Source organism: Lampetra planeri, chromosome 11, assembly GCF_965212315.1.
Source record: "Lampetra planeri chromosome 11, kcLamPlan1.2.h2, whole genome shotgun sequence".
In the NCBI taxonomy this organism is placed as follows: Eukaryota; Metazoa; Chordata; class Hyperoartia; order Petromyzontiformes; family Petromyzontidae; genus Lampetra; species Lampetra planeri.
Window position 1 is genome coordinate 138,467 of NC_136117.1, and position 25,004 is coordinate 163,470.

The 25,004-nt window shown below is 45.8% G+C and overlaps 1 protein-coding gene across 2 annotated transcripts in view; it reads left to right on the forward strand.

Annotated features, from left to right (window-relative positions):
- Window positions 1–1,371: 1,371 nt before the first annotated feature.
- LOC144721174 (tektin-like protein 1) overlaps window positions 1,372–25,004 on the forward strand; it is a 54,032-nt gene continuing 30,399 nt past the window's right edge. Inside the window, exons 1-4 of one of the 2 annotated variants that reach the window (XM_078598559.1) lie at window positions 1,372–1,451; window positions 13,598–13,717; window positions 16,435–16,656; window positions 19,568–19,672. In XM_078598559.1, coding sequence (XP_078454685.1) covers window positions 13,616–13,717; window positions 16,435–16,656; window positions 19,568–19,672 — 429 coding nt within the window. In that variant the 5' untranslated portion in view covers window positions 1,372–1,451; window positions 13,598–13,615. Of the gene's footprint in view, window positions 1,452–9,760; window positions 9,945–13,597; window positions 13,718–16,434; window positions 16,657–19,567; window positions 19,673–25,004 lie in introns of those variants that run through there. The other variant, XM_078598560.1, reaches the window with a different exon arrangement.

The window sequence follows — 25,004 nt, forward strand, 5'->3', positions numbered from 1 at the left end:
GTTTCCCTACCCATACTCTCCCATTGACATATTTCGTTGCTTTCTCTTAGTATCTTTCACACGACGGTCAATGGTACAGTGTATAATAACAAATAGAAAAATGTATATGCTTAATACAATGTACAAAGCAATATATAGTATCGTAATTGTATAGTGAATATACAGCAGTATGATATACATTAGGGTGGGTAGAATAATACATAGTGTAATATTACAATGTATATGGTTTATAGCAATACAGTATATAATTTAATGTTGGGTTTGTCTATGGCAGTATATAGTACGGTGTAGACTCGTGTGATGTAAGAGAATAAAGTTTAGATGGAAGCATATTATATATTTTTTCAGCTTATTGTAGAGTATATTTAGCATACTGATGATACTATGTAGTTTACATTTTAGTTGTTTACGTGGTGGTTTTAGTTACTGCAGCTACATACTATTAACACTTCCCCTCCCTTTGATGCTGCTAATCCTGCATAATGCACGGGCATAAGTAGTACTAATCACATACCTGCATTTCCCAGATCCCCTCCCTTTGATGCAGCTAATCCTGCATAATGTATGGGCATAAGTAGTACTAATCACATACCTGCATTTCCCATAAATATGCTACATTCCTCTTGATATGCATATTATTTTGTCAAGGCGCCCTTTCCCCCCCTTCCAATCCAGCTTATATATAGTCTCCAAGCACGTGTGCTGTTTCATTCAGACGCTGTCGCCTCGACAGACCTGGTTTTCACCTGAGGACGGCTGCTTGCGTTGTGGCCGAAACGTCGTGAGAATTATTTTATTATGTTTTATTTTTATTATTTTATTACTTCCTTTCTACGTGACTTTACCGAAAGAACCAAGAAGATATCAAGAGGAATTTAGCATTTATGGGAAATGACAGTCCTGTTCTTCATTTGAGGACAGCTGCTTGCGTTGTGGCCGAAACGTCGTGAGAATTATTTTATTATGTTTTATTTTTATTATTTCCATTCTACGTGACTTTACCGAAAGAACCAAGAAGATGAGTACATGTAGGCGTAAGATGCACCTAGCCTGGCACAAGCGCTGTGGTGACGTCACCACTACTGAGTGGCGAACGGCAGCTCTCTTGGAAATCAATTGTCGTCCGCTTCGAATCGATTCAAGTGTTGTTAATCGATGTCTCCCCGGGACAAAAAATGAAGTGATCTTGTCATACGCTCAAATGTTTTTAAAGGACGTTCTCAGAGTTTGAAAATATTCAGTTGAGTCATATCGAATTACAATTTACGTTAACTCCAAAGTCGCATTCAATGTTACAAAAGTAGTGCGCGCAACCTGCTGGGGGGGTGGTGGCAAGGCGCTGTGTGAGACGCCGCTCGCCCATTGATCGGGACTCGGTGCGTGACGTCGCCGCGCGGTTGGTTGCCGGGGAGACGAGGGGACGCGCGTGGCGAGTGGAGAAAGCGGCGCAGGTAACAGTCAACTAAAACTATTCAAAACTATATTCAGTATTTTTATATTTTACCAGCTAAGGCTCCACACTGAGCTGTATTATAGCTCTTTTTCAGAATCGACCTGACTACCACATTATACCTCAACGGAAGTGGCGTATCATCGCGTGTAAATTTATAGCAGCCAAACGCGCGTTGATTCTTAATGTGGAGGGGAAAACCCGGAAAAAAATCCACGCGAACACGGGGGGAGAGAGAGACACGCAAACTCAAAATATACAGCCGAAGTCGGGGTTGGGATAGAACCGACGACCTCCTGTATACCAAGCGACGTAGCTACCATCTCGCCAGCGCGTCCACACACGCGGTGCGACACGAGATCACCACGGGCAGCGAGCGTCCCGCATCAGTCAGAGCCAGAATTGTGTGTGCGTGGGGAGGGGTAGCGTCGTGGTTAGCGGTCCTGGGCCTCTCCTAGGTCGACTCGGTTTCAATGTAAGAACCTGGTACGGTGTGTAGAAACATCGCCACTGGGAGACAAACGCGGTCGCGCGTGGTGTTGGCCGCCCGCCCGCCCCCTCGCCCGCCCCTCGCCCCCTCGTGTGGCCTTCGTGGGTGCTGCTCGCTACCAGCACTTGCCCCGACAGTCTGTTAAGACGACATGGAGGATCTTTTTTGCGTGCTACCAGATGTTGATTGGCGAATGGACGCTCTGTTCGAATCGGGTCAACCTCGACACCTGTAAATACGCGACACGCAAATGAGCACTCGTCGACAGTGGAAATTGCGACTAACCATTTAGAAAGTTTCAGCTGTGGTTTCTTCCAAATCGGACTGCTGATGGAGACACTGAATGTCAAAACAGGTCCAGAGTTTGCTTGCGTTGAACCCATGCTGTCTGAGATGCGCTCCCAAAAGGTCGATATACATAGTTGTTTTGTACGTAGAGGGACATATATATGTGCAGGAGGCGTAATGTCTTTTGTTACAGCAGAAATCCAATAATTCGCGATGTGGTAATCTACGAATCCCTGTAATTCGGGGATTGGTGATTCGCGATTTGCTTCCGTAATCCAGCAATGTCGTCTTTTGGGTTTGTATCAGTATAGACTAGCTGTGCTCACGCGATCCGGTAGGAAGTATTTAGCATGTATTTACTTGGATATCAAGTATCATAAATAATGTACGCATTGGCGATACAACACCGGTACAGCATAACATAACGGTGGTCACTCTTTGGTTCTTTCGGTAAAGTCACGTATAAAGATAAAATAATAAATTAAATAATAGCATACAGGTATAAATGAAATAGCAACAAAAATCTAACCAGAAAACTATAGACAGACATATAAGCAGACAGATATCACCAAGATACATAGAGTAACACAGGCACAGAGAGGGAGATCGTCTCTGTGGTGAGGCCTTAAATAGACAGAGGGGGGCGGGGGCGGAGAGAGGGAGGGGTTAGAGAAACGTCGTATGCTGTTATTTAATTTATTATTTTATCTTTATACGTGACTTTACCAAAAGAACCAAAGAGTAATTCCTGCAGTCACGAAAGCTCCAAATTAAGATTTAACCACTTCTACGGGGAAGTTTCAAGTTGATCTTTTTCTCTCTCTGGGTTTTTTGTTTTCTCTCTCTACCGGTGTATTTAGTGTACTTTTTCTGTCTCCACTCGTTTTTTGTCCTTCTTATGTTCTGCTCTGCCTGTGTGTCTCAGTTCCTCTTGTTTTATGTTTTGTCTCTCTTTGGATATTTCACACTTAAATTCTAACTTAGCAATCTTTGAAATACGTAATCGACCAGGCTATGTGGTAATTGTGTGTTGACCGACTCTCTGTGTTGTATTACATAACATTTCGATATTTTGCTAAGTTATTTAATTTAGTGTGTTCTTTCTCCCTCTCTCCTAATGTTCAAGCTTGCGTACTTTACCACGCATCGCCGTACTCATTGACATGTTAATTTTTTCTCTAACCCCTCCCTCTCTCCGCCCCCGCCCCCCTCTGTCTATTTAAGGCAGGGGTCCTCAAACTTTTTAAACAGGGGGCCAGTTCACTGTCCCTCAGACCGTTGGAGGGCCGGACTATAGTTAAAAAAAACTATGAACAAATTCCTATGCACACTGCATATATCTTATTTTGAAGTGAAGAAACAAAACGGGAACAAATACAATATTTAAAATGAAGAACAAGTAAAGTTAAATCAACAAACTTGCCAGTATTTCAATGGTGACTATGGGCCTGCTTTTGGCTAATGAGATGGTCAATGTCCGGTTCCATATTTGTCACTGCTAGTCGTAACAAGGGATGCAAGTGTGCATCCGTTAGTCTAGATCTGGTTGGAGATTTCAAATGTTTCATTCTGGAAAAAGTCTGTTCACAGACATAAGTGCTGCCAAAGATGGTTGCCATTTTGAGTGCATGGTTCCTGAGATGAGGATATGTCTCAGAGGGGAGAGATGCATAGAAATTATGAAGGCTGCTTGACTTGAATGCGTCTTTCAGAGAGTCACAATTCTGCAGTTCAGCCAGTTCCATTTGGTAAATTGTATCCACATTTTCAATGTCAATAGAAAATGGGTTACGGAAAAGCTGTATGTCCTGTTCATGGAGATGAAGCTCTTTAAATTTAAATTGGAACTCCTTTTGCAATTTTTCCAGTGAATCCACACATGTTTTGTTTGGGAATTGCAACCAATGGTTTTTCCGCTAACAGATTTTGAGTTGTGGGGAGATGGCAGAAGTTTTCCTCCTTAACTTGTTTGATGAGGAGGCCTAATTTTACTTCAATTGCTTTGACATGTGATTGCATATCACAGAGGAGCTTCCCCTTTCCTTGAAGTTGCACATTGAAACTGTTGAGTAGCTCTGTTACATCTGTCAGAAAGGCAAGGTGCCATTTCCATTCTGCATCATTGAGCTCTGGTACTTCTTTGTTTTTTGAAAGCAGAAAAGCTGTAATCTGTGGAAGTAAGTCATAGAAACGTTTCAAAACTCTCCCTCGACTCAGCCAACGGACTTCTGTGTGGTACAGAATATCTTCATAGTCAACATTTAGTTCAGACAGAAATTCCTGAAATTGTCTGTGGTTTAGTGCATGAGCTCTAATGAAGTTAACACAAGATACCACAATTTTCATAACAGAGTCCCACTTCAGTGATTTACTACACAGCGCTTATTGGTGGATGAGGCAGTGTATGGCTATTGGATGAAAATGGTTATGTTTGTCCATCTCTTGGTTAATGCGAGCAATTACTCCTTTCTTAGACCCCACCATGCTAGGAGCACCATCAGTTGTCACACTGGCTAGTTTAGCCCAATTCAGCTCCAAACCATTCACAGTTTGGCAAACCTTTTCATAGATATCCTCTCCTGTAGTTGTTCCTTTGATGCTTTGCAGTGGAGCAAGCTCTTCTGTGACTTCGAAATAGTCATTCGTCCCACGAATAAAAATTAGAAGTTGTGCAGAATCACGAACATCATTGCTTTCGTCGAGTGCCAAGGAAAAATAGGAAAGTTTTTTTGTGGAGTTTTGCAAATGCTGATGCAAATTGTTTCCCATTTCTTCAATCCTCCGTGTAATTGTAGGTCCTGAAAGACTCACTGTACTAAATAAATCGGCCTTCTCTGGACACATCTCTTTGGCAACAGAAAGAAGGCATTCTTTAACAAATTCTCCCTCCACGAATGGTCTGCCAGTGCACGCTATTAGCTTGGCAACTTGAAAACTTGCTCGCAGTGATGAAATATTTAGCTGCTTCTGCTTCACAAAAGTATTTTGCTGAGTTGTTAATGTATTTTTCAGTTTTAATATTTTATCTTTTCTCACTTCTCCGACCAAACAATCATATTTATCTTTATGTTGAGTTTCATAGTGTTGACGTAAATTGTATTCTTTGAACACAGACACTATATTCTGGCATATCAGACACACAGCTCTTTCCTTGTACTGCATGAAAAAGTAATCATAAGTCCACTGTTCTTTGAATATCCTACACTCCGAGTCAATTTTTTTTTTCTTGACATCATTGTTTCCTAGGGAGTCAAAATTGCTATTAGTAAAATACCAATATATATATACAGCGCTACAAAAACAATATACCAGCAATAACTTTGCCCACACAGAGACATACAGACTGCACTGCCCATCAATGCAGTCTGATTGGGGGAACTCCGCTTTTACCCCAGGCTCACACTGGTGCGGGTGCCATTAAAAAGTTAATTACACCTGCAGTTTTGTTCACAGATCGCAGTACATCCCCAGCACACAGGAATATCACTGGGAGTGGAGCCGAGGGGCAAGTGAGGGAGCTGAGGGAGGGAGAGCCAGTCAAGCGCAGCCAGGGGAGGGCTGGCAGCCTTAGGCCTGGGGGGCAAGTCCAGTCAATTGGCCCATTGAACCATTCACCAGCGCAGCCCAATGAGTGCCCACCGCCGCAGCTCAATCAGTGCCCACCGCCGCAGCTCAATCAGTACTCACCAGCGCAGCCAAATCAGTGCTCGCCACCGCAGCCCAATCAGTGCCCACCACCGCAGCCCAATGAGTGCTCACCAGCGCAGCCCAATTAGTGCTCACCAGCGCAGCCCAATTAGTGTTCACAAGCGCAGCCCAATTAGTGACCATGGGCCGGATAAATGTCCTCGGCGGGCCGCATGTGGCCCGCGGGCTGTAGTTTTAGGACCCCTGATTTAAGGCCTCGCCACAGAGACGATCTCCCTCTCTGTGCCTATGTGTTACTCTCTCTCTCTATGTATCTTGGTCATATCTGTCTGCTTATATGTCTGTCTATAGTTTTCTGGTTAGATTTTTGTTGCTATTTCATTTATACCTGTATGCTATTATTTAATTTATTATTTTATCTTTATACGTGACTTTACCGAAAGAACCAAAGAGTAATTCCTGCAGTCACGAAAGCTCCAAATTAAGATAACGGTGGTCCTCATGAAGTAGTCTGACGATGTCGCTGTTGCCCCTTGAGTGAGCTGCAGAACTCTCCATCACAAGTTGCACTTAGATTCAGTAGCTACTTTCCCCATTCGAACATGTGATGACACCCTGAGTCCTATAATATTTTAATACCACCGTCCAACGAGCAATGATTCCGGAAATTATTCGAAGAACCGTCCGACCAAGTCTAGGGCACGAGGAGTCAAATCTTGCCTTTGGAACACGGAGCCAGTCAATCGCAATCAGACTTGTGCTGCTATACGGCAACAGACTGTGAAGCTTTGTGTTCAGCTGCTCATAACATTGGTCTTCCGATTGATTTTGACGCACAGACGCAATATTTTCTGACCGGGGTTGTGAATTGCGGGAAAATAAAAATGTATTCCAAATTTTTGGTTATGATACTGTACCGCGCACCAGCGGTGTACCGCCAATACGGTGTAATGCAAGGACATCTTCTAATATAGACCCACATGAAACATTTAACACGTAGGCTTTCGCGACCAATATAATTCATAATATAGGTTTTTGGGAAACGTCGTACTCAGATTGTCAACGTTGTGGCTTGGCTCTCCAACAAACTGGTGTGATGTACTCGTGACGTATTGGTATGTTCTGTTTACGTGACAACCCTTACTACTTTGCTGTGTCGGGTGGTGGCGGGTTTAACGACACATTTATGTATTTACGCGATCTAACCCTTCTTCTTCTTCTTTAGTGCTGCCTAACGGCGTGTGCGACTTCACGATGATATTGGTCCCGGTCTAGCACGGCGTGTAGAGTTTGTGCTGTTGTTAATTGTAGCCATGTTTTGATGTTACTGAGCCATGTCGTTTTTGGCCGTCCTGGTCGTTTTTTCCCTTCGATTTTTCCTTCCAGGATTAGCTTTAATAGCTGGTATTTGTGGTCGTTTCGGGCAATGTGGCCTAGGTAGTAACACTTCCTGCTAATGATGGTCTTCAGCAGTTGCCTGTCAGTGCCCATATCTTGCAAAAAACCTCTATTATGCACATGGAAGATGTTGCACCATTTGGGTTTTAGAAAACGCGTAATAAAAAAAATTGTGATTTTATTTCATGTAATTAATGCATTTGTGCAGTTAATTCATCCCATAATCCATAGCATATACGTCAGCGCAAACATGTTTTCACGGGGATTGTTTAACGACTCTCCGCGGTGTACCGCAGGTTACAGGACCCACGATTTGATCCCCCACAGGAATGCGGATTATTGGATTATTATTGGACTTACATTTTTCACAATGACGATACAGTATTAATTATTTTATTTAGTATACTATATAATATTGTATATGTGTACAGCTAATTATCATACTCCACATGTACATTACTACTAATATAGCACTATATAGCACTTTATAAGTGGCTCTACATGTGGAGAATGTTATGCATACCAGACAAAATTATTTGTAGCATCGTTGTGCAGAATATAAGTACAGTAATAATAAATAAGCAATGTCTCCTTCAAATATCTGTCCCTCTACGTAATTTTATTTTTTATATTAACCAAGTTTACTGATGTACCAATGAGCTCAAACAACAATAATTAGCACGTTAAATGCTTGTGGACATGACAATTCACTTTTTTGGAGAGTCTTATGACATAATCTTGGCTAGTTTGTTATGTAGTCTAACCAAAATAACTATTGTAAATAACCACCCAGGAATGTCTGTCCTTAACGCTCGTGACCTCACTCCACATCGACCAGCCCGCCTCATTAATATTCATGAGCAGGTGACGTCCTCCAAATGGACCCCCCACCCCTCCTTACTGGCGGAGCTAGTGGGGGGTGGGGTGGCACGTGCCCGCCCCAATATTAGTAATAAATCGGCATTTTGCGACCCCCACTGCCACTGTGTAGCATACTATTACGTGCCAGGGACTCTATGAGATGATAGGACAATAGTCTGAGTCCATAATTGGCAATAAGTAACGTCAAAGCAGTTATAAGTGACTCACAGAATTGTGCGCAGTTGCGTATACAGTACACGACTTCCCTGAAGGCATATCTTAAGTGAGCGCGATGCCGATCACACACAGTTCGAATTCGACCCTCGATTGATGGCTGCACACATCGCCGCACATGCGTCGAATAAAAAGCAAGGGACAAGTCCTTACTTACTAACAACTATCATTTTTCATTGCTGGAGGAGTTGCCACCCCTACCTGAAAATCCTGGCTCCGCCATTTCCCCTCATTAATAATCAAAAATGGGTAACGTCACTCAATATGGAGTACTCCCCCTGCCCCTTACTAATAACACTGGAAGAAATATTGTCCCTGGGTCGTAAGTGTTATTTTCTAATTGCGTATGCCTCAAAAGTACAGAAAATGGCTATTCCCCCCAAAAACTTCGCTTTTGTGACCAGGACAGTGATATTTTTAAATGTACCTATTTTCATTGAGCATTCCAAATAGATTAAGTGCGGAGTAAACTTGGAGTAACTTCGAGAACTTTCTAGAACTTTCCAGTAATATAAATACTAGTATAAATACAGGGGCCTTAAGCCCACCATTTCAGTTTAGTTCCAGCTGCCGAAGTGGATACATATCTGCATTTTTCTGAGATGGCATTAAGCGGCTGCAAGCATCCGGCAGACGCATTTTGCTATGTCTGCGGCCAATTTATCAATACAAGAGCGAAAAAGTACTCTGTTGAAGCATCTGCTAAGATATGTGAGGCCCACAAGGCATATTTACGATATTTCGGCATGCCTGTCGGGGATCAAGACAAACCCTGGGCACCTCATTTCACCTGCCAGCAATGCAAAAAAACTATGGAATGTAAGATGGACAATTGTTGCTCGGAATTTTATATTATAAAATATAAAAAATTGTAAAACTTTTTTATTTTAAAATGTTTTACAATTTTCAATGCAAGTCAGAGAGCGAGGAAGACGTAGATCCAGATGACATTTTCAGAGGTGGAGCCGAGGAGAGAAACCAAAAAGACCTCAACGACTTGATCAGAGATCTTGGTCTCACCAAGTCCAATGCTGAGCTTTTGATGTCTCGGCTCAAGCAGTGAAACTGGTTGGATGCAAGTGTGCAAGTCGCAGATCAGAAGAAGCGTTACCACCCTTTTTGCAGCTTCTTCACCCGTCAAGATGGGCTCTGCTTCTGCCACAATGTGACCAGTCTGTTCGAGGCAATCGGAATCGCCTGTAACCAGAATAAGTGGCGCCTCTTCATTGATAGCTCATCCAGGAGCCTCAAAGCCTTGCTGCTCCGTAATGGTAATAAGTACCCGTCTCTTCCCCTGGCTCGCTCGGTGCACCTCAAAGAGGATTACAACAGCATCAAGACCTTGCTGGATGCCTTGAAGTATGATGAGTATGGCAGGGAGGTCATCGTAAACTTAAAAATGGTGGCATTCCTGAAAGGTCTCCAAGGCGGTTTTACCAAGTTCCCTGCTATTTTTGCCTTTGGGACAACAGGGACACCAAGGCGCACTACCACAGGCGGGACTGGCCACAGCGGACCGAGTTCTCTGTGGGGAGGAACAACGTCAAGTGGGAGCCACTGGTGGACCCCCGGAAGGTGCTGATGCCACCACGGTACATCAAAGTGGGCCTTATGGAACAATTTGTCAGAGCTGTAGATAAGGAGTCGGCAGCCTTCAAGTGCCTTCAAGACTACAGTGGAACCTCGGTATACGTCGTTAATTCGTTCCAGAAGGTAGGACTTATACCGAAAATGACGTATACCAAACGAATTTTTCCCATAAGAAATAAAGGGAAGGAAATAATCCGTTCCAGAGGAAAATAAATAATATTTTATATGGCATATTATACATTAATGGGGTTGTATAAAATAATTTAGACACTAATTACTAAAATGCATACAGAAGCCACGTGACTGCGCTGCTGCCAGCTGCGCTGGCCACGTGGCGTGCCTCAACCCCGCAAGTAGCACGCGCCTCGACCTGGGGCCCTCCATGGGGGCAGCCCCCCACGTCCCCCGCCCCTCTCTACATCCCCCCCCTCTCTACGTCCCCCGCCTCCCCCCGCTACCCCACCACTCTCGCTTTGTTTCAGTCGTGAACGGGGCATACGCGGGTACTGTACGCGGTGACTCATCCCGACCCACACAAGTTTTAGCAAAGGCGTCGTATCCCAAGCAAGACGTCGTATCCCAAGATATATATTTTTATACGTATACAACGTATACCAAATTCGACGTATTCCAAAGCGGTTGTATACCGAGGTTCCACTGTACTTCCCGAAGCTGTCTGAGGCAAAGGTCAAAGCCGGTGTTTTCGTCGAATCACAGATAAAGAAGATCCTGGAGTGCAATGAATTCCCCAAGAAGCTCACAAGTAAGGAGAAAGCGGCTTGGAACAGCTTTGTCGCAGTCGTTCGGGGCTTCCTGGGAAATCACAAGGCCGAAAACTATGTGGAGCTGGTTGAGACTCTGGTGAAGAACGATGGCACAATGGGCTGTAAGATATCCCTCAAAGTCCATTTCCTTGATGCTCATCTTGATAAATTCAAGGAGAATATGGCAGCGCACTCGGAGGAAATGGGCGAGCGCTTCCACCAGGATATACTGGACTTTTAACGCCGCTACCAAGGACAGTATAATTAGAACATGATGGGAGGCTACATTTGGGGGCTGATTCATGAAAGTAATTTACAGTATAATTGTAAATCTCGAAAAACTACTCACTTCTAAATCTTTTGTAATAATTTTTGTATTACTTTAGTATAAATACATGTTAATTTAGATTCATATGTTTTTTTTTCTGACTTTATGTGAACGAAAAGACACAAATTCTCCCGTTTTCTCATTGAAAATAGGTACATTTCTAAATATCACTGTCCTGGTCACAAAACCAAAGTTTGTGGGGAATAATAGCCATTTTCTATACTTTTTAGGCAGAAGCAATTAAAAAATAACACTTACTACCCAGGGACAAAAATTGTGTTACACATAGTGTAATCATGCGTAAGTGACGTCACTCCACATCGAACAGTCCCCCTCATTAATAATCATGAGCAGATGACATCCTTCCACATGGAGCACGCACCCCCCTAATTAATAATCATGAGCAGGTGACGTCACTCCACATCGAACAGCCCCCCTAATTAATAATCATAAGGTGACGTCCTCCAAATGGACACCTCCCCCCATTCATAATAATTAGCGGCTGACGTCACTCCACATGGGGGGCCGAGGTGCCTCCTCCCCCCTCCTCAGCGTTAACTTACAAACCTCACTACAAAGGCAAAACCCTCAAGTCAAGCAATCTCTGTAATGCTATTGAGACATCAAAGTAAAAATGACGTTATGATGAACAAGGGATTATAACCTTAAAATGAAATAGGTCTGTGTCACTGCGCCCTTACAAATTGCACACGCATTAATGCAATGAATATCACGTCGCGGTCTGCTTTTCACTTGCAAGTTTCAGATTAACTACAATACACCCGTCCTTGGACGGGCTAAAGGCTAGTTGTAAATAATTGAGCAGTTTTACATACTGTGAGGGAAAAAAGTATTTGATCCCCTGCTGATTTTGTACGTTTGCCCACTGACAAAGAAATGATCAGTCTATAATTTTTATGGTAGGTTTATTTGAACAGTGAGAGACAGAATAACAACAACAAAATCCATTAAAACGCATATCAAAAATTGTATAAATTGATTTGCATTTCAATGAGGGAAATAAGTATTTGACCCCTCTGAAAAACATGACTTAGTACTTGGTGGCGAAACCCTTGTTGGCAATCACAGAGGTCAGACGTTTCTTGTAGTTGACCACCAGATTTGCACACATCTCAGGAGGGATTTTGTCCCACTCCTCTTTGCAGATCTTCTCCAAGTCATTAAGGTTTCGAGGCTGACGTTTGGCAACTCGAACCTTCAGCTCCCTCCACAGATTTTCTATTGGATTAAGGTCTGGATACTGACTAGGCCACTCCAGGACCTGAATGTGTTTCTTCTTGAGCCACTCCTTTGTTGCCTTGGCCGTGTGTTTTGGGTCATTGTCTTGCTGGAATACCCATCCACGACCCATTTTCAATGCCCTGGCTGAGAGAAGGAGGTTCTCACCCATGATTTGATGGTACATGGCCCCGTCCATCGTCCCTTTGATGCGGTGAAGTTGTCCTGTCCCCTTAGCAGAAAAACACCCCCAAAGCATAATGTTTCCACCTCCATGTTTGACGGTGGGGATGGTGTTCTTGGGGTCATAGGCAGCATTCCTCCTCCAAACACGGGAGTTGAGTCGATGCCAAAGAGCTCCATTTTGGTCTCATCTGACCACAACACTTTCACCCAGTTGTCCTCTGAATCATTGACAAACTTCAGACGGGTATGTATATGTGCTTTCTTGAGCAGGGGGATCTTGCGGGCGCTGCAGGATTTCAGTCCTTTACGGCGTACTGTGTTACCAACTGTTTTCTTGGTGTCTATGGTCCCAGTTGCCTTGAGATCATTGACAAGATTCTCCCATGTATTTCTGGGCTGATTCCTCACCGTTCTCATGATCATTGCAACTCCACGAGGTGAGATCTTGCATGGAGCCCCAGGCCGAGGGAGATTGACAGTTCTTTTGTGTTTCTTCCATTTGCGAATAATCGCACCAACTGTTGTCACCTTCTCACCAAGCTGCTTGGCGATGGACTTGTAGCCCATTCCAGCCTTGTGTAGGTCTACAATCTTGTCCCTGACATTTTTGGAGAGCTTTTTGGTCTTGGCCATGGTGGAGAGTTTGGAATCTGATTGATTGATTTCTTCTGTGAACAGGTGTCTTTTATACAGGTAACAAGCTCAGATTAGGAGCACTCCCTTTAAGAGTTTGCTCCTAATCTCAGCTTGTTACCTGTATAAAAGACACCTGGGATCCAGAAATCGTTCTGATTGAGAGGGGGTCAAATACTTATCTCCCTCATTAAAATGCAATCAATTTATAACATTTTTGACATGGGTTTTTCTGGATTTCTTTGTTGTTATTCTATCTCTCACTGTTCAAATCAACCTACCATTAAAATTATAGACTGATCATTTCTTTGTCAGTGGGCAAACGTAAAAAATCAGCAGGGGATCAAATACTGTGTTCCCTCACTGTATATAAATTACATTGGCATATGTGGTCATTGACACGGTACAACTAGTCAAGATGGTGTGGTGGTGTTGCAGTGTCATGAAAAGTGCTTCATGGTGTCTTAAACTCTCTTCTCATTTGACAGCAATTGGAGAGTACAGCCATGTCTTTAGCTGCATGCAGTGAGGCATGGGGCGTCTGCGAGAATGCCGGCAATTCACGGAGCAAGACCAGAGGTCGAGCCATGCTGCCCACGTCTAGAGAGGTATTTGTGTGCTTGAATAATAATAGTGAAAATTATTGTACAGGCAGACCTCACTTAGCGCTCAAAATGTGTATGCTGGAGAAGTGGCCACTAATAAAATCGGCGCATAAAGGAGTTCATTAGACAATTGTATATATGGGGATGCATTCCCAACAGCTTTAATTCTTACATGTGTAATGCGAGCGTAGGCTTGGGCTTCGCCGCCCCAGCCGCCCCAGCCCCTAAGCCATCCAGGCGACACGAGCCATCGGGTAAAGGGTTCAAGGGTGGAGCCCGCGGGCGCTAGGGGGTGGTATTATCTGGAAAGTTCTCAAGGGGTGTGGTGAAGGGCAGAGTCTGGGTGACGCGGGAAGGGGATATAATGGAGAGCCGGAAGGGGCTCGAGGTCAGTTGGTGAGAGCTGGAAGCTGGACTACGTCGCGGGTCTCCGTGAGCCATCGGCCACGTGGCGACGCGGAGACGGCTCCCAGCGCGCCGTCTGCCAGCGGTGCGCGGGAGCGGGGAAGCGGGACGCCAGCTCACGCGACGCGCCGAGAGCGAGAGAACGGCGTGAGAGCGGGACGCCAGCTCACGCGACTTGCCGCGGAACGTCCGAGAGAGCGGAACGTGAGCTGTCCATATAACGAAGAAATAAACAGATGGAGACACAGTCGCTTCTTCTTGGTTCTTTCGGTAAAGTCACGTAGAAGGGAAATAATAAAATAATAAAAATAAAACATAATAAAATACAATTCTCACGACGTTTCGGCCACAACGCAAGCAGCCGTCCTCAGGTGAAGAACAGGTCTGTCGGAAAGACAGCGTCTGAATGAACACAGTCGCTTGTCGTCGACCTGTATTATTGCACATGTATGAGCAATATATGAGGGCTTCATTGAGGTATTGGTAACAGCACTAATAATACAGATGCTAAACCTTCTTTTGAATAAGTAATATTTTAAAATACTTTTTTTTAAACACGCTTTAATGAAATGTACAGTATGAGTAATGGCAGAACTCCACAACTCCAGGAAGTGGCCACGAGGCTTGCCATAACGTAAGGGACCGTGGTCAATTACAGCCAACGTAAGTTGAGCGTTGACAATTAGACCCAAGCCGAAACATAACATATAAAAAAGATTGTTTCAAAATATATTTTTTATTTTTTTTGATAGAATATAGTATTGTCATTGATACGGCTATTTTAATACACACAATGGACTGGAAGGACAAGATAAAAGGGCTCGTATAATGCACATGCATAATGTACGTTGACTCATTAATCGCCCCCCCTGCATTTTGCGCAAGAGTGTGAAGTGTGGTCACCACATCTACGCCTCCATATAAGGAACAAAACAGGTGGACTTCTCCACAAATCTGTCTGTCGCCTGATGAAGCTAGTTGTAATTACTGGCAAAACATCGTACTCAGATTGTAAATTTTGTGGCTTGGCTCTCCAACACACCAGTGTGCTGTACTAGTGACAAATTGGCATGTTCTGTTTACATTACAACCCTTACTAGTTGGCTGTGTCGGGTGGTGGCGGATTTTAACGACACATATATTTACACGATCTAACTAAATAAACCTCTTATGGATGATATTTGTCGTGAAAGCCTACGTGTTAAACGGGATATTCGATGTCCCCTGTGAAGCCGATGGCGTTTATTTTACGGCTCGTACATCTCAGTATTAACCAGGACGGCCTGTCGGAATAGATCCGCAAACCTCTGCAACAAGTGGCAAATGCACTACCGCTGAGCCACGTCAATTATTTTATTCATAAACTTAGGTTTCCACGGCCAGCGTTATGATGCATAGTTGATTTGTGGGCTTAATTGAGGAGTCTATGTTCTCCACCTGCTGTACATGGACGACTCGTAGACTGAACTCTTAGTAAAGGCTTGCGCCGGTTTATTAACACGGGTAACAAAACACACCAGAGGTAGGTGTCCCTACACTCAGTCCTTGACGCGGACGTCAGGCTCTGGGCTATCTCTTGGCCTCTCACTCGAGTTGGGATGGGGGCTTATCCAACACCACCCGACCGAGGAGTGCAGCACCCCACGTAATCTTAACCGGCTCTTGCAGACTTCTCTGAGCCCTACCCCTGGCTGTATCTTCGGCTCTCCTACTCGTAGAACCCGGACGGGGGATCAGCCAACACCGTCCGGTCACGAGCAGGAGAGACCTTCTTAAGACGCTCACCAACCCGGGCTCCCACAACGACCCCGCTTTCGCCACGGGGTCCCCCTTAAGTATTTCCCGTGACATGACGTCATTGCGCCTCACAGCGCTCATGATGTCATGTCGTCATACTACTCTACACATGCGTAGTGAGTGACATTGGAGATGTCACTGTATGGTATGGTGCCGGACAGCATCGTGTGTGTTGCAGAGTGATGCCGGCTCTAGCAGAGCATGGCGTGCGATGCACTGCGTTGCATCTGAAGAAGAACTTCTGCAACTCAGTTGGACTCACTACACATGGATTTCCTCCCATAAAATAAAAAACCCCTTCCAATTGAACATGTATTGCTCATCCATCCCAATGCTGGAAATTACTTGCAAAATTGCTGAATTCGGATGACACATGCAATCATCATCCCCTCCTGCTGCCAAAAAAATGGCATGACCCTCGTTAAAATATTCTTGAGACTTAGGATTTTCTGGGTCAGGAAGTGTAACAATAATAAAAATGTCTTTGTCCCTAACTCTTGTTTCTGTCCTCCTGACAGGTGGAGGTGAATGTGAGTGTGCGCCACATGTACCTGTACAGCCGCGAGGTGCGTGGGGTGGTGGCACGTCTCCGCGCCGAGTGTGGGTCACTGTCCGTGCACGCAGTTGCCTTGGCCCACACTCAAGGTGATCTGAACAAGGCCTTGGGACACGTTCGTAATGAAAAACAGGCAAATGTGCAAGCTTCTAGCATGCGATCGCGACGACCTACACGTGAGGTGGTAAGTCTTGAATAATAATCATTTAGTTGACAGTAATACCCCGGTTTATGTCGGGGATGCTTTCCTTAAATGTGCGACAATGAATACCGAAACGACGTAAATCAACGCAATTTTGCCACGAGGACTAAACAATGCTGAAGCCGTGTTAATGCGTGCATCTTCATCCTAGACGTATCCGCAACATTACATTCAATTACTAAAAATACTACACTCAATACTAGTTTCGGCAGTAAACGTTAAAACATTATTATTAGCAGTACATTATGAAAATAAAATCACTAAAATATCATGCGTAATTAGTATATTGTACTCCACAGTACAGAACATTTCTTTATGCGCGATGCAAAGTAGTTTGTGTACAGGGTTAGGTGGAGGTGAAGGTTGAGAGGCGACGGTTACGAGAAAGGGCGGACGATGCTGTCAGCAACATGAGTGTGGGTTGAGGCAACGCTAGTCGGGTAGCGGTGGTGTTGATAATGAAGTGACAACATATTTTCTAAACGATATAAAAGGGGGAGGCGTAAAATCGCAAGGCTTACAGCGCAAGGCTATCACGAAGGCACAGTACAGCACATACAGTAGTCTGCAGTAGCTACATCTTGTGATGTTGCTTTGTGGAATGCCAATTGAGAAATTTGTCGGTCATTTGTGAATTTGGAAAATTTGAACCGTGACAGCAACACACATTGGCCTACTCTTATCAAACTAGCTTTTTTGCCCATCCTAGGACGGAAGCTGTAATATTTACAAAAAAAATTAGCAGAGTATAATTGTATCTTGTGTTAATTGAATGTCAGTGAATCTTGTACGAAATTATGTCATAAAGCACTTCACTGCATTTCACTGTAGCACTGTATATAACTGACCTTCAATTTGTTCTAATGCACTGCTCTGATACTTTATTATTTTCTGCTTTCGGTCACTGGGGTGCAAATAAATTGGATTGCAATACAATATCTGGAAAATCACCGAGAAATGTCTATTTAACCAAAATGTAGAAGCATAAATTAGACTTATCTTAGGAAAAAATATAGACCCCAAATCCAATTTGTTGCCGCGTAGAATTATTTATTTGATTCATTTTAAATAAAGAAACGTGAAACTTAAAGCGAATTTGCAACAAATAATAATTCTGCTCTACCTTAATGACGGGGGGTGCGGGATGTGGAGTGACGTCACGCGCGGGACACAAACTCCCTAATTAATAATCATGAGCGGATGACGTCACTGATGTGGACCACGCCACCCACCCCCTCATTAATAATCAAGAGCGGATGATGTCATTCCACATGGAGTTCCCCCCCCTGATCAATAATCATGAGCGGATTCCGTCACTCCACATGGAGCTCCCCCCTTCATCAATAATCATGGCATGATGACGTCACTCATGTGGACCCTGGCCCCACCCCCTCATTAATAATCATGAGCGGGTCTTTATTTTCGATTGAATATTTCAGATTAACTGCAATACACCCGTCCTTGGACGGGCTATAGGCTACTTTTATAATAATTTAGAAGCAAAAATTAGACTTACCTTTTGTTTCAAGTGCTGAAGAAATAAAAAAGACACCAAATACACTTTGTTGCTGCGTATAAATATTGATTTGATTACATTTCAATAAAGAAACGTCAAATTTAAAGTTAATTTGCGTAAAACAAATTATTTCCAATCAACCTGCGGGAATGTAAAAATCCATCCGCTCATGATTATGAATGAGGGGGGGGTGTCTCTTTTGCAGTGACGTCACGTACGGATTTAGCACTGCTGCGTATATTTATTTATTAGTTTCTGTAAAGAAACGTCATATTTGAAGCAACTTTGCGAAAAAACTATCTTTCCACTCGGTCTTCCGCGTGAGTGTAAAAATCCACCCGCTCATGATTATTTTATTATTAATGACGAGGGAGGGGGTATGTGGAGTGACGTCACATGCATTACACACATTTCTGGGCTATTATAGTAGTAATGCCATCAGCGGGAATTGTAACGTCCACTGTGAAGCGTCACTTTCATGTAAATTGCATCATCAGAATCGCTGATTTAGATCTCTGTGTCGCGAGAAGAAAGCTCAAAGTGGTCCATGGGCGACCGGGATTTTGCTTCGGTGGCCATTGGACTTTGGAACTCTCTGTCAAAGTTGGTCAGGGAGTCTAGTTCAGTTTGGCCTTCAGGTCCCCCCTAAAAATATTTATCTTTTAAGAAAGCATCTCGAATTTTAACTTAGCCACTTCTTACCCCCCCCCCCCCCCCATTGTAAGGCACCTTGATGTTTTATGCATGGGGTCAGTAAAAGAGAAGAAGCAGAAAGAGAAGTGTTGTGAGCTGCGGTCCTGAGTGAATGTGTGTACAGGTGAGCGTGTAGCTCGGTGAGTGAGCGTGTGGGTGATTTGCCACAGTGTATTGGTTAGCACACTGGATTTGCGATGATCCTAAGGTCACCAGTTTGTTTCTATGGCAGTTGAAACAACGGTGCAAGTCTCTCGAATTCCCCCCCCCTACTGCCTCTGCCCAGCCAGTAATGTAAATGTTGTACAGCACAGTCCAAGGGCAGACTGCGTGTGGTGGGTAAAGTTTGGGTGCGCCCATCTCTTCATACCAATAACCCGACTGGAAACGATAACCACTCCCTGACTTTCAGAACTGATACTTTATTGATAATTGGTTTTTTACCCTTCTATCTGGCAACAAAACTGACACCTTTTTTGTTGCCAGGTAGAAGGGTAAAAAAACAATTATCATATTTTTACTGGCAAATGAGGTTCCCATAGTGGTACTTGATTCTGAAAATGGTTGCAGGCTTATTGGTTACTGTTTAACAACCCTACCATGTACACTGGTACTCAGAGTGCTGGGAGCTCACTGAATGCATGTACTGTATGAACTCTTCTCTTGGTCTGGCTGGAACTGTAGGGTCCAGATGAAGTGGACGTGCTGCTTGGTGTTGAGCGGAAGCAGCTGGCAGAGTTGGAGAGTGTCCTAGCAGAAACGCTGCTGCGCGCTGAAGCCTTACAGCAAGTATGTCAGCGCATCAAGCAGTACAGCGTAGCACACTGCAACACTGGTTTATTATTAATAGAGTGCCCCCTTCACACCGGGGTGACTCAGAGCGCTTTACAAGCAGTAAGCAACTTGCATCATATCTATGGGACCTTTTTGCCCAGTATCAAAAATAATGAAAAATAATCATAGGTTTTACCCTTTCTGGCAATACACCAGGAGGTTTTTAGATATTCCAACACCAAATAGATACCTTTTGCAAGGGATCAAGTCTATATTAACCACAAATACTTGTGGCAAAACATGCAAACAAACATGCTCTGATAATATATTCTTTGTCCTTGAAACTGATTGGCCTTGTCTGAGCAGTTTTAGACCAGAGAACACCAAAAGGTACACAGTACAAGGACAATGCAAGTATCAGAACACGTATATCTCTGGTCGAGCATTAATATCTACAGGACATTTTTGCCAGGATCAACAATGATGAAACATAAGAATAGGTTTTACCCTTTCTGGCAATAAAACAGATGTTAAGATATTCAAACATCAAATAGATACCTTTTGGAAGGCACAAGTCCTTTTTTATCAATTTGCATCACATCTCAGCAAATTGAAAAAGGCATCACCAGCAGCAGCTGTCCCCGTGTGGCACAAGAGGACTCCGCACCGACCAGCAAGAAGATATTAGTCTGCCGGTAGAGGGCGATGTTCCTATGGGTATCTCAATTGAGTAATTTGTGGGTCATTTCCCAAATTTGAACCATGACTTGCCAGCACACAATGACCTCATTTCAAATTGTTTGAGGGGATATTTAACGTCCACTGTGAAGCAGATAGCGTATACAGTCTATTTTCCTATAACGTGGTAGTTGCGTTCCTGCAGAACACCGTGTTATGGAAAAATGGCATTATAATAGATAATATAACATAGGATAAAGCACAGTCAGCGATAACACGTGAGATGCGTACGCAGGCCGAACAAACACTGAGGTGCGTGGATAGCATCTAGAAGCATCCAGCAGCATTCCGCCTTGTGCGATAATGCTTCGCCGAGGTAGCTGTACAACCACTTATTCCTACTCGTGCAAAGTAGTTCCATTCACTCAATCGCGTTATCTCCAATTCGCTTCCGCATTGTAAAAATGTGTTCTCTAATATATTCATTGCATTACATAAAATTCGCGTTATGAAAACTATGCGTTATCGGAGATCAGACTATTTATATGATTAATAAACTCAAATGAGTAACCAGGGCGGCCTGCCAGATTCAAACCGCAAACCTTTTGAAACAAGCAGCGGACACGCTCCTGTTGGGCCATGTCACCACCCCGTTGTGTTCATGCACACAACTCACTCGTCTTATACATGTGAAGTATTGGAAAATGACGGCAGGAAACTCCTTGACGGGAACACACTTCTTTTATTAAATCTTGACTTGTAACAATACAACGCGTGGCCTCTCTTCTTCACAATGCGCTTCTCTTGACTCTGGATTCTGTGCTGCCGGCTCTCTGTGCCTCGTGTAGACTCCGCGCCTCGGCTACACTCCTCTCTCGCCTCGTGTAGACTCTGCGCCTCTGCTACACTCTCCACTCGCCTCGTGTAGACTTTGCATCTCTCTCTCTGGCTACACCGTATGCATACTCGGCTCGTGTAGACCTTCCTCTCTCGCTGGCTACACCGTATGCATACTCGGCTCGTGTAGACCGTTCTCTCTCGCTGGCTACACACTATACATCACTCAGCTCGTGTAGACCGTTCTCTCTCGCTGGCTACACACTATACATTACTCAGCTCGTGTAGACCGTTCTCTCTCGCTGGCTACACACTATACATTACTCAGCTCGTGTAGACCGTTCTCTCTCGCTGGCTACACACTATACATTACTCAGCTCGTGTAGACCGTTCCCTCTCGCTGGCTACACACTTATACCTTACTCTCCTCTACTCTCCATTACTCTCCATTACTCTCCATTACTCTCCATTACTCTCCTCTCCGGGCTCTATCTCTGCACCCTCGTCTTCATTCTTAGATGGTTCCACTTCTGCCCCTGCTCCTCTGTGCATCACCTTATATACCCCTTCTTCCCGGGAGACGGAGCGGATGCGGACCTCAACGTCGGCACCGCTCCTCAGTTACCCAATCCCCACGCGCTATCCCTACGATCCGGTTCCGCTCAGCGCGTGTTTCCACTCCCCGACCAATCACACCGCGCTGCTACCCGATCACTCCCTCTGGGCGCGTCACCGGCACACAGCCAATCAGCAGCACTACCCCCACCCGCGCACTGACGCCTGCTCCTCCCCGTCAGCGCGCGTCACCACACACACACCCGTACATACGCGCTGGCACACGACATATACACCCAGCGCGTATCACCACTACATCACCCCCTCCCACATAGCTCGCAGCCGGCCCGGCTGCTAACAACAACCAACCGCGACGATAAAACGACAACCAACAAAAAAAACCCCGTAACCCCCCGAGTGTGCCCCGTAACATAACACAACAACAACAACAACAAGAATAACTATGTACAGATTGACAATGAACCCGAAAAGTCAACAATAACACGATACGAGCAAATTCGAAACGAACGCGCCCCACGTCCCTGCGACTACACGCAGTGACGAGGCGCTCCAACTGCCCCGACTCCTCACGAGGCAGGTCATGCAAAGTAGCACGACCTGGCGCGAGTCCGTCTGGCTGGTCCATCGTATGGGGCGGGACACTGACGACCGTCCGGCGGTTCCGGCTGCTCCAGACGGCGCGGAACGGGCCTGAAAGGGCCGGCCCCGCCGCGGGGATCCGGCCGCCGGTGATCGGCAGCTGTCAGTTCCGAGACACCTGGGAGCAGATCAGGCGAAAATACGTGTGGATCAGGCAGAGACATTTCCCCCTCTGGGTCGCCGGTCACGTCACACGCCCGGCCATCACGACACAAGGGGAGGCCATATGGAGGCGAGAACGGTTTCAGTCGGGAGGGGTGAACGTACCACCGGCGCTTTCCCCACTTTATCTGAACGCACTGGGGCCGTGCAACGCGCACGACCTCCACGGGTCCCCTCCACGGTCTCAACAATTTAGGCGACGTAGCCAAGGGTGCCTGAGGGCAATGCAGCCAGGCCCTGTCACCTGGTTTCCATTCGTGCATGGACACCTTCCGTGCCCGCAACCGTTCATTAGCAATTTGGCGAGCCCGCGAATTAAGCCGCGCGGCCTCCCTCGCCTCTGTCAGCTTGTGAATATTAAACTTAATATGTTCTGCCAAATTAGAATTAGTTCGTGGAGCGGACAGGCCAAGTTGCGTTTCTATTGGCGGGTCAGCTTCCCGACCGTACATCAAATAGAATGGGGAAAACCCCGTAGCTGCATGGGGGGCCATTCTATACGCAGCAAGGACTCCCGGGACCTGCAGGTCCCAATCTACATGTGCCTCGCACACCTGCTGGCACAGCATGGAAGTCAAGGTTTTGTGGAGTCTCTCCACCATCCCGTCAGTCTGCGGGTGGTACGGGGAGGTACGCACCTTCTTGGTACCCAACAGATCGCACACCTCTTGCAACAATTTACTCGAAAAATTTTTACCTTGGTCGGTCAGCAGGCGTTCGGGAGCCCCCTTGTCCAGGACATAGCCCTGGACGAAGGCATCCGTCACAGCCGCTGCCGACTGGTTAGCGAGAGGCCACGCCATAGGCCATCGGGTAAAGTATTCGACCCCCACTAACAAATATTTATTCCCTCTCGGTGTGACTGGGAAGGGCCCCAAAATATCGAGTGCAACGAGCTCGTTGGTACGCGAGACCTGAATAGATTGCAGCGGTGGATTAGCTGCCACGGCCGGTGGTTTACGCCTGGCGCACTCAACGCACCCCTTCAGAATATGCACCACATCACTTCCCATTCCCGGCCAGTAATAGTCACGCTGAAGCAGGGCAAGCGTCTTGTTAACTCCCAAGTGCAAGAGGCGTTCGTGTGCCGCCAAGACAACCCTCCACCTCACAGCGGAAGGCACCACGAGTGCGTTCCGCCGGGACAAACTGTCCCATTTCAATAACACGCCCCGCTCAAGTACATAGGAGCCGGTACGCTCCTGGTCCCCCTCGGGACCCCCAACCTTGCGGCGCAATGCTAGCAGCGAGCTGTCCGCCATCTGGAGGCGGCCCCATTCGCTGAGCGACAGCGAGAGCAGCGAGTCCCGACCCTGAGAGGCAGTGGAATCATCCCCGATCGGTGCGCCCGCTGTCGCAGCCAGTGCCCCCATCTCCCCCGCAAGCGTCGGTTTACAGCGCGCCGATCCCGACAAACACGCGCATTCATCACAAGGCAACAACCGCGACAAGCAATCGGCATTCGTGTGTCGCAACCCCTTACGGTACGTAGTCGTAAACTGATAGTCCTGGAGGACTTCCAACCAACGCGACAACTGGCCCGAGGGCTGGGCGACCCTCAATGAATACTGTAGCGCCGCGTGGTCCGTTCGGACTGTAAAGTGACGACCATAAAGATATGGCCTAAACTGCTGCACAAAAAAAACAATGGCAAGCAGCTCGCGACGGGTGACACAGTAGCGCTGCTCCGCCGGAGACAACACCCTACTACCGTAGGCGACAACTCTTTCGACACCCCCAACGACTTGGGATAGCACCCCCCCAATGCCCGTGTTGCTAGCATCCGTGTCCAGCAAAAAGGGACTGGCAAAATCGGGATAACACAAGGGTGGGGCACCCACCAAGGCGTCCCGGAGGGAGCGAAACGCGGCCTCCTCCTCCGGTCCCCATTTGAACTTCACTCCCTTCGCCGTTAGAGCGTGCAAGGGTTTTGCAATAGTGGCGAAGTGCTCAACGAACCGCCGATAATAAGAAGCAAACCCGATGAAACTACGCACGTCGGAAACGGACGTAGGTGTCGGCCACGAACCGACACAATCCGTCTTCGCGGGATCGGTGGAGATCCCCGAAGAATCGACAATGTGACCCAAGTATCTAACGGACCTACGAAGGAGGTGACATTTGGCCGGTTTAAATTTCAACTTAGCCGATCGCATTCGCAAGAACACCCCTCTCAATCGCCGGAGGTGTTCCTCAAACGTTTTACTGAAAACAATGACATCGTCCATATAAATCAAGCATGTATCCCACTGCAAGCCCGACAAAACCAGCTCCATAAGTCGCTGAAACGTCGCTGGAGAGGAGTGAAGTCCCATGGGTAACCGGTTAAACTGGAACAGCCCCCCTGGAGTCCGAAATGCTGTCTTAGGTTTCGACTCTTCGTCGAGCGGCAACTGCCAAAACCCCGATAACAAATCAAGAGTCGAAAAATATCGCGCACCAGACAATGCATCGA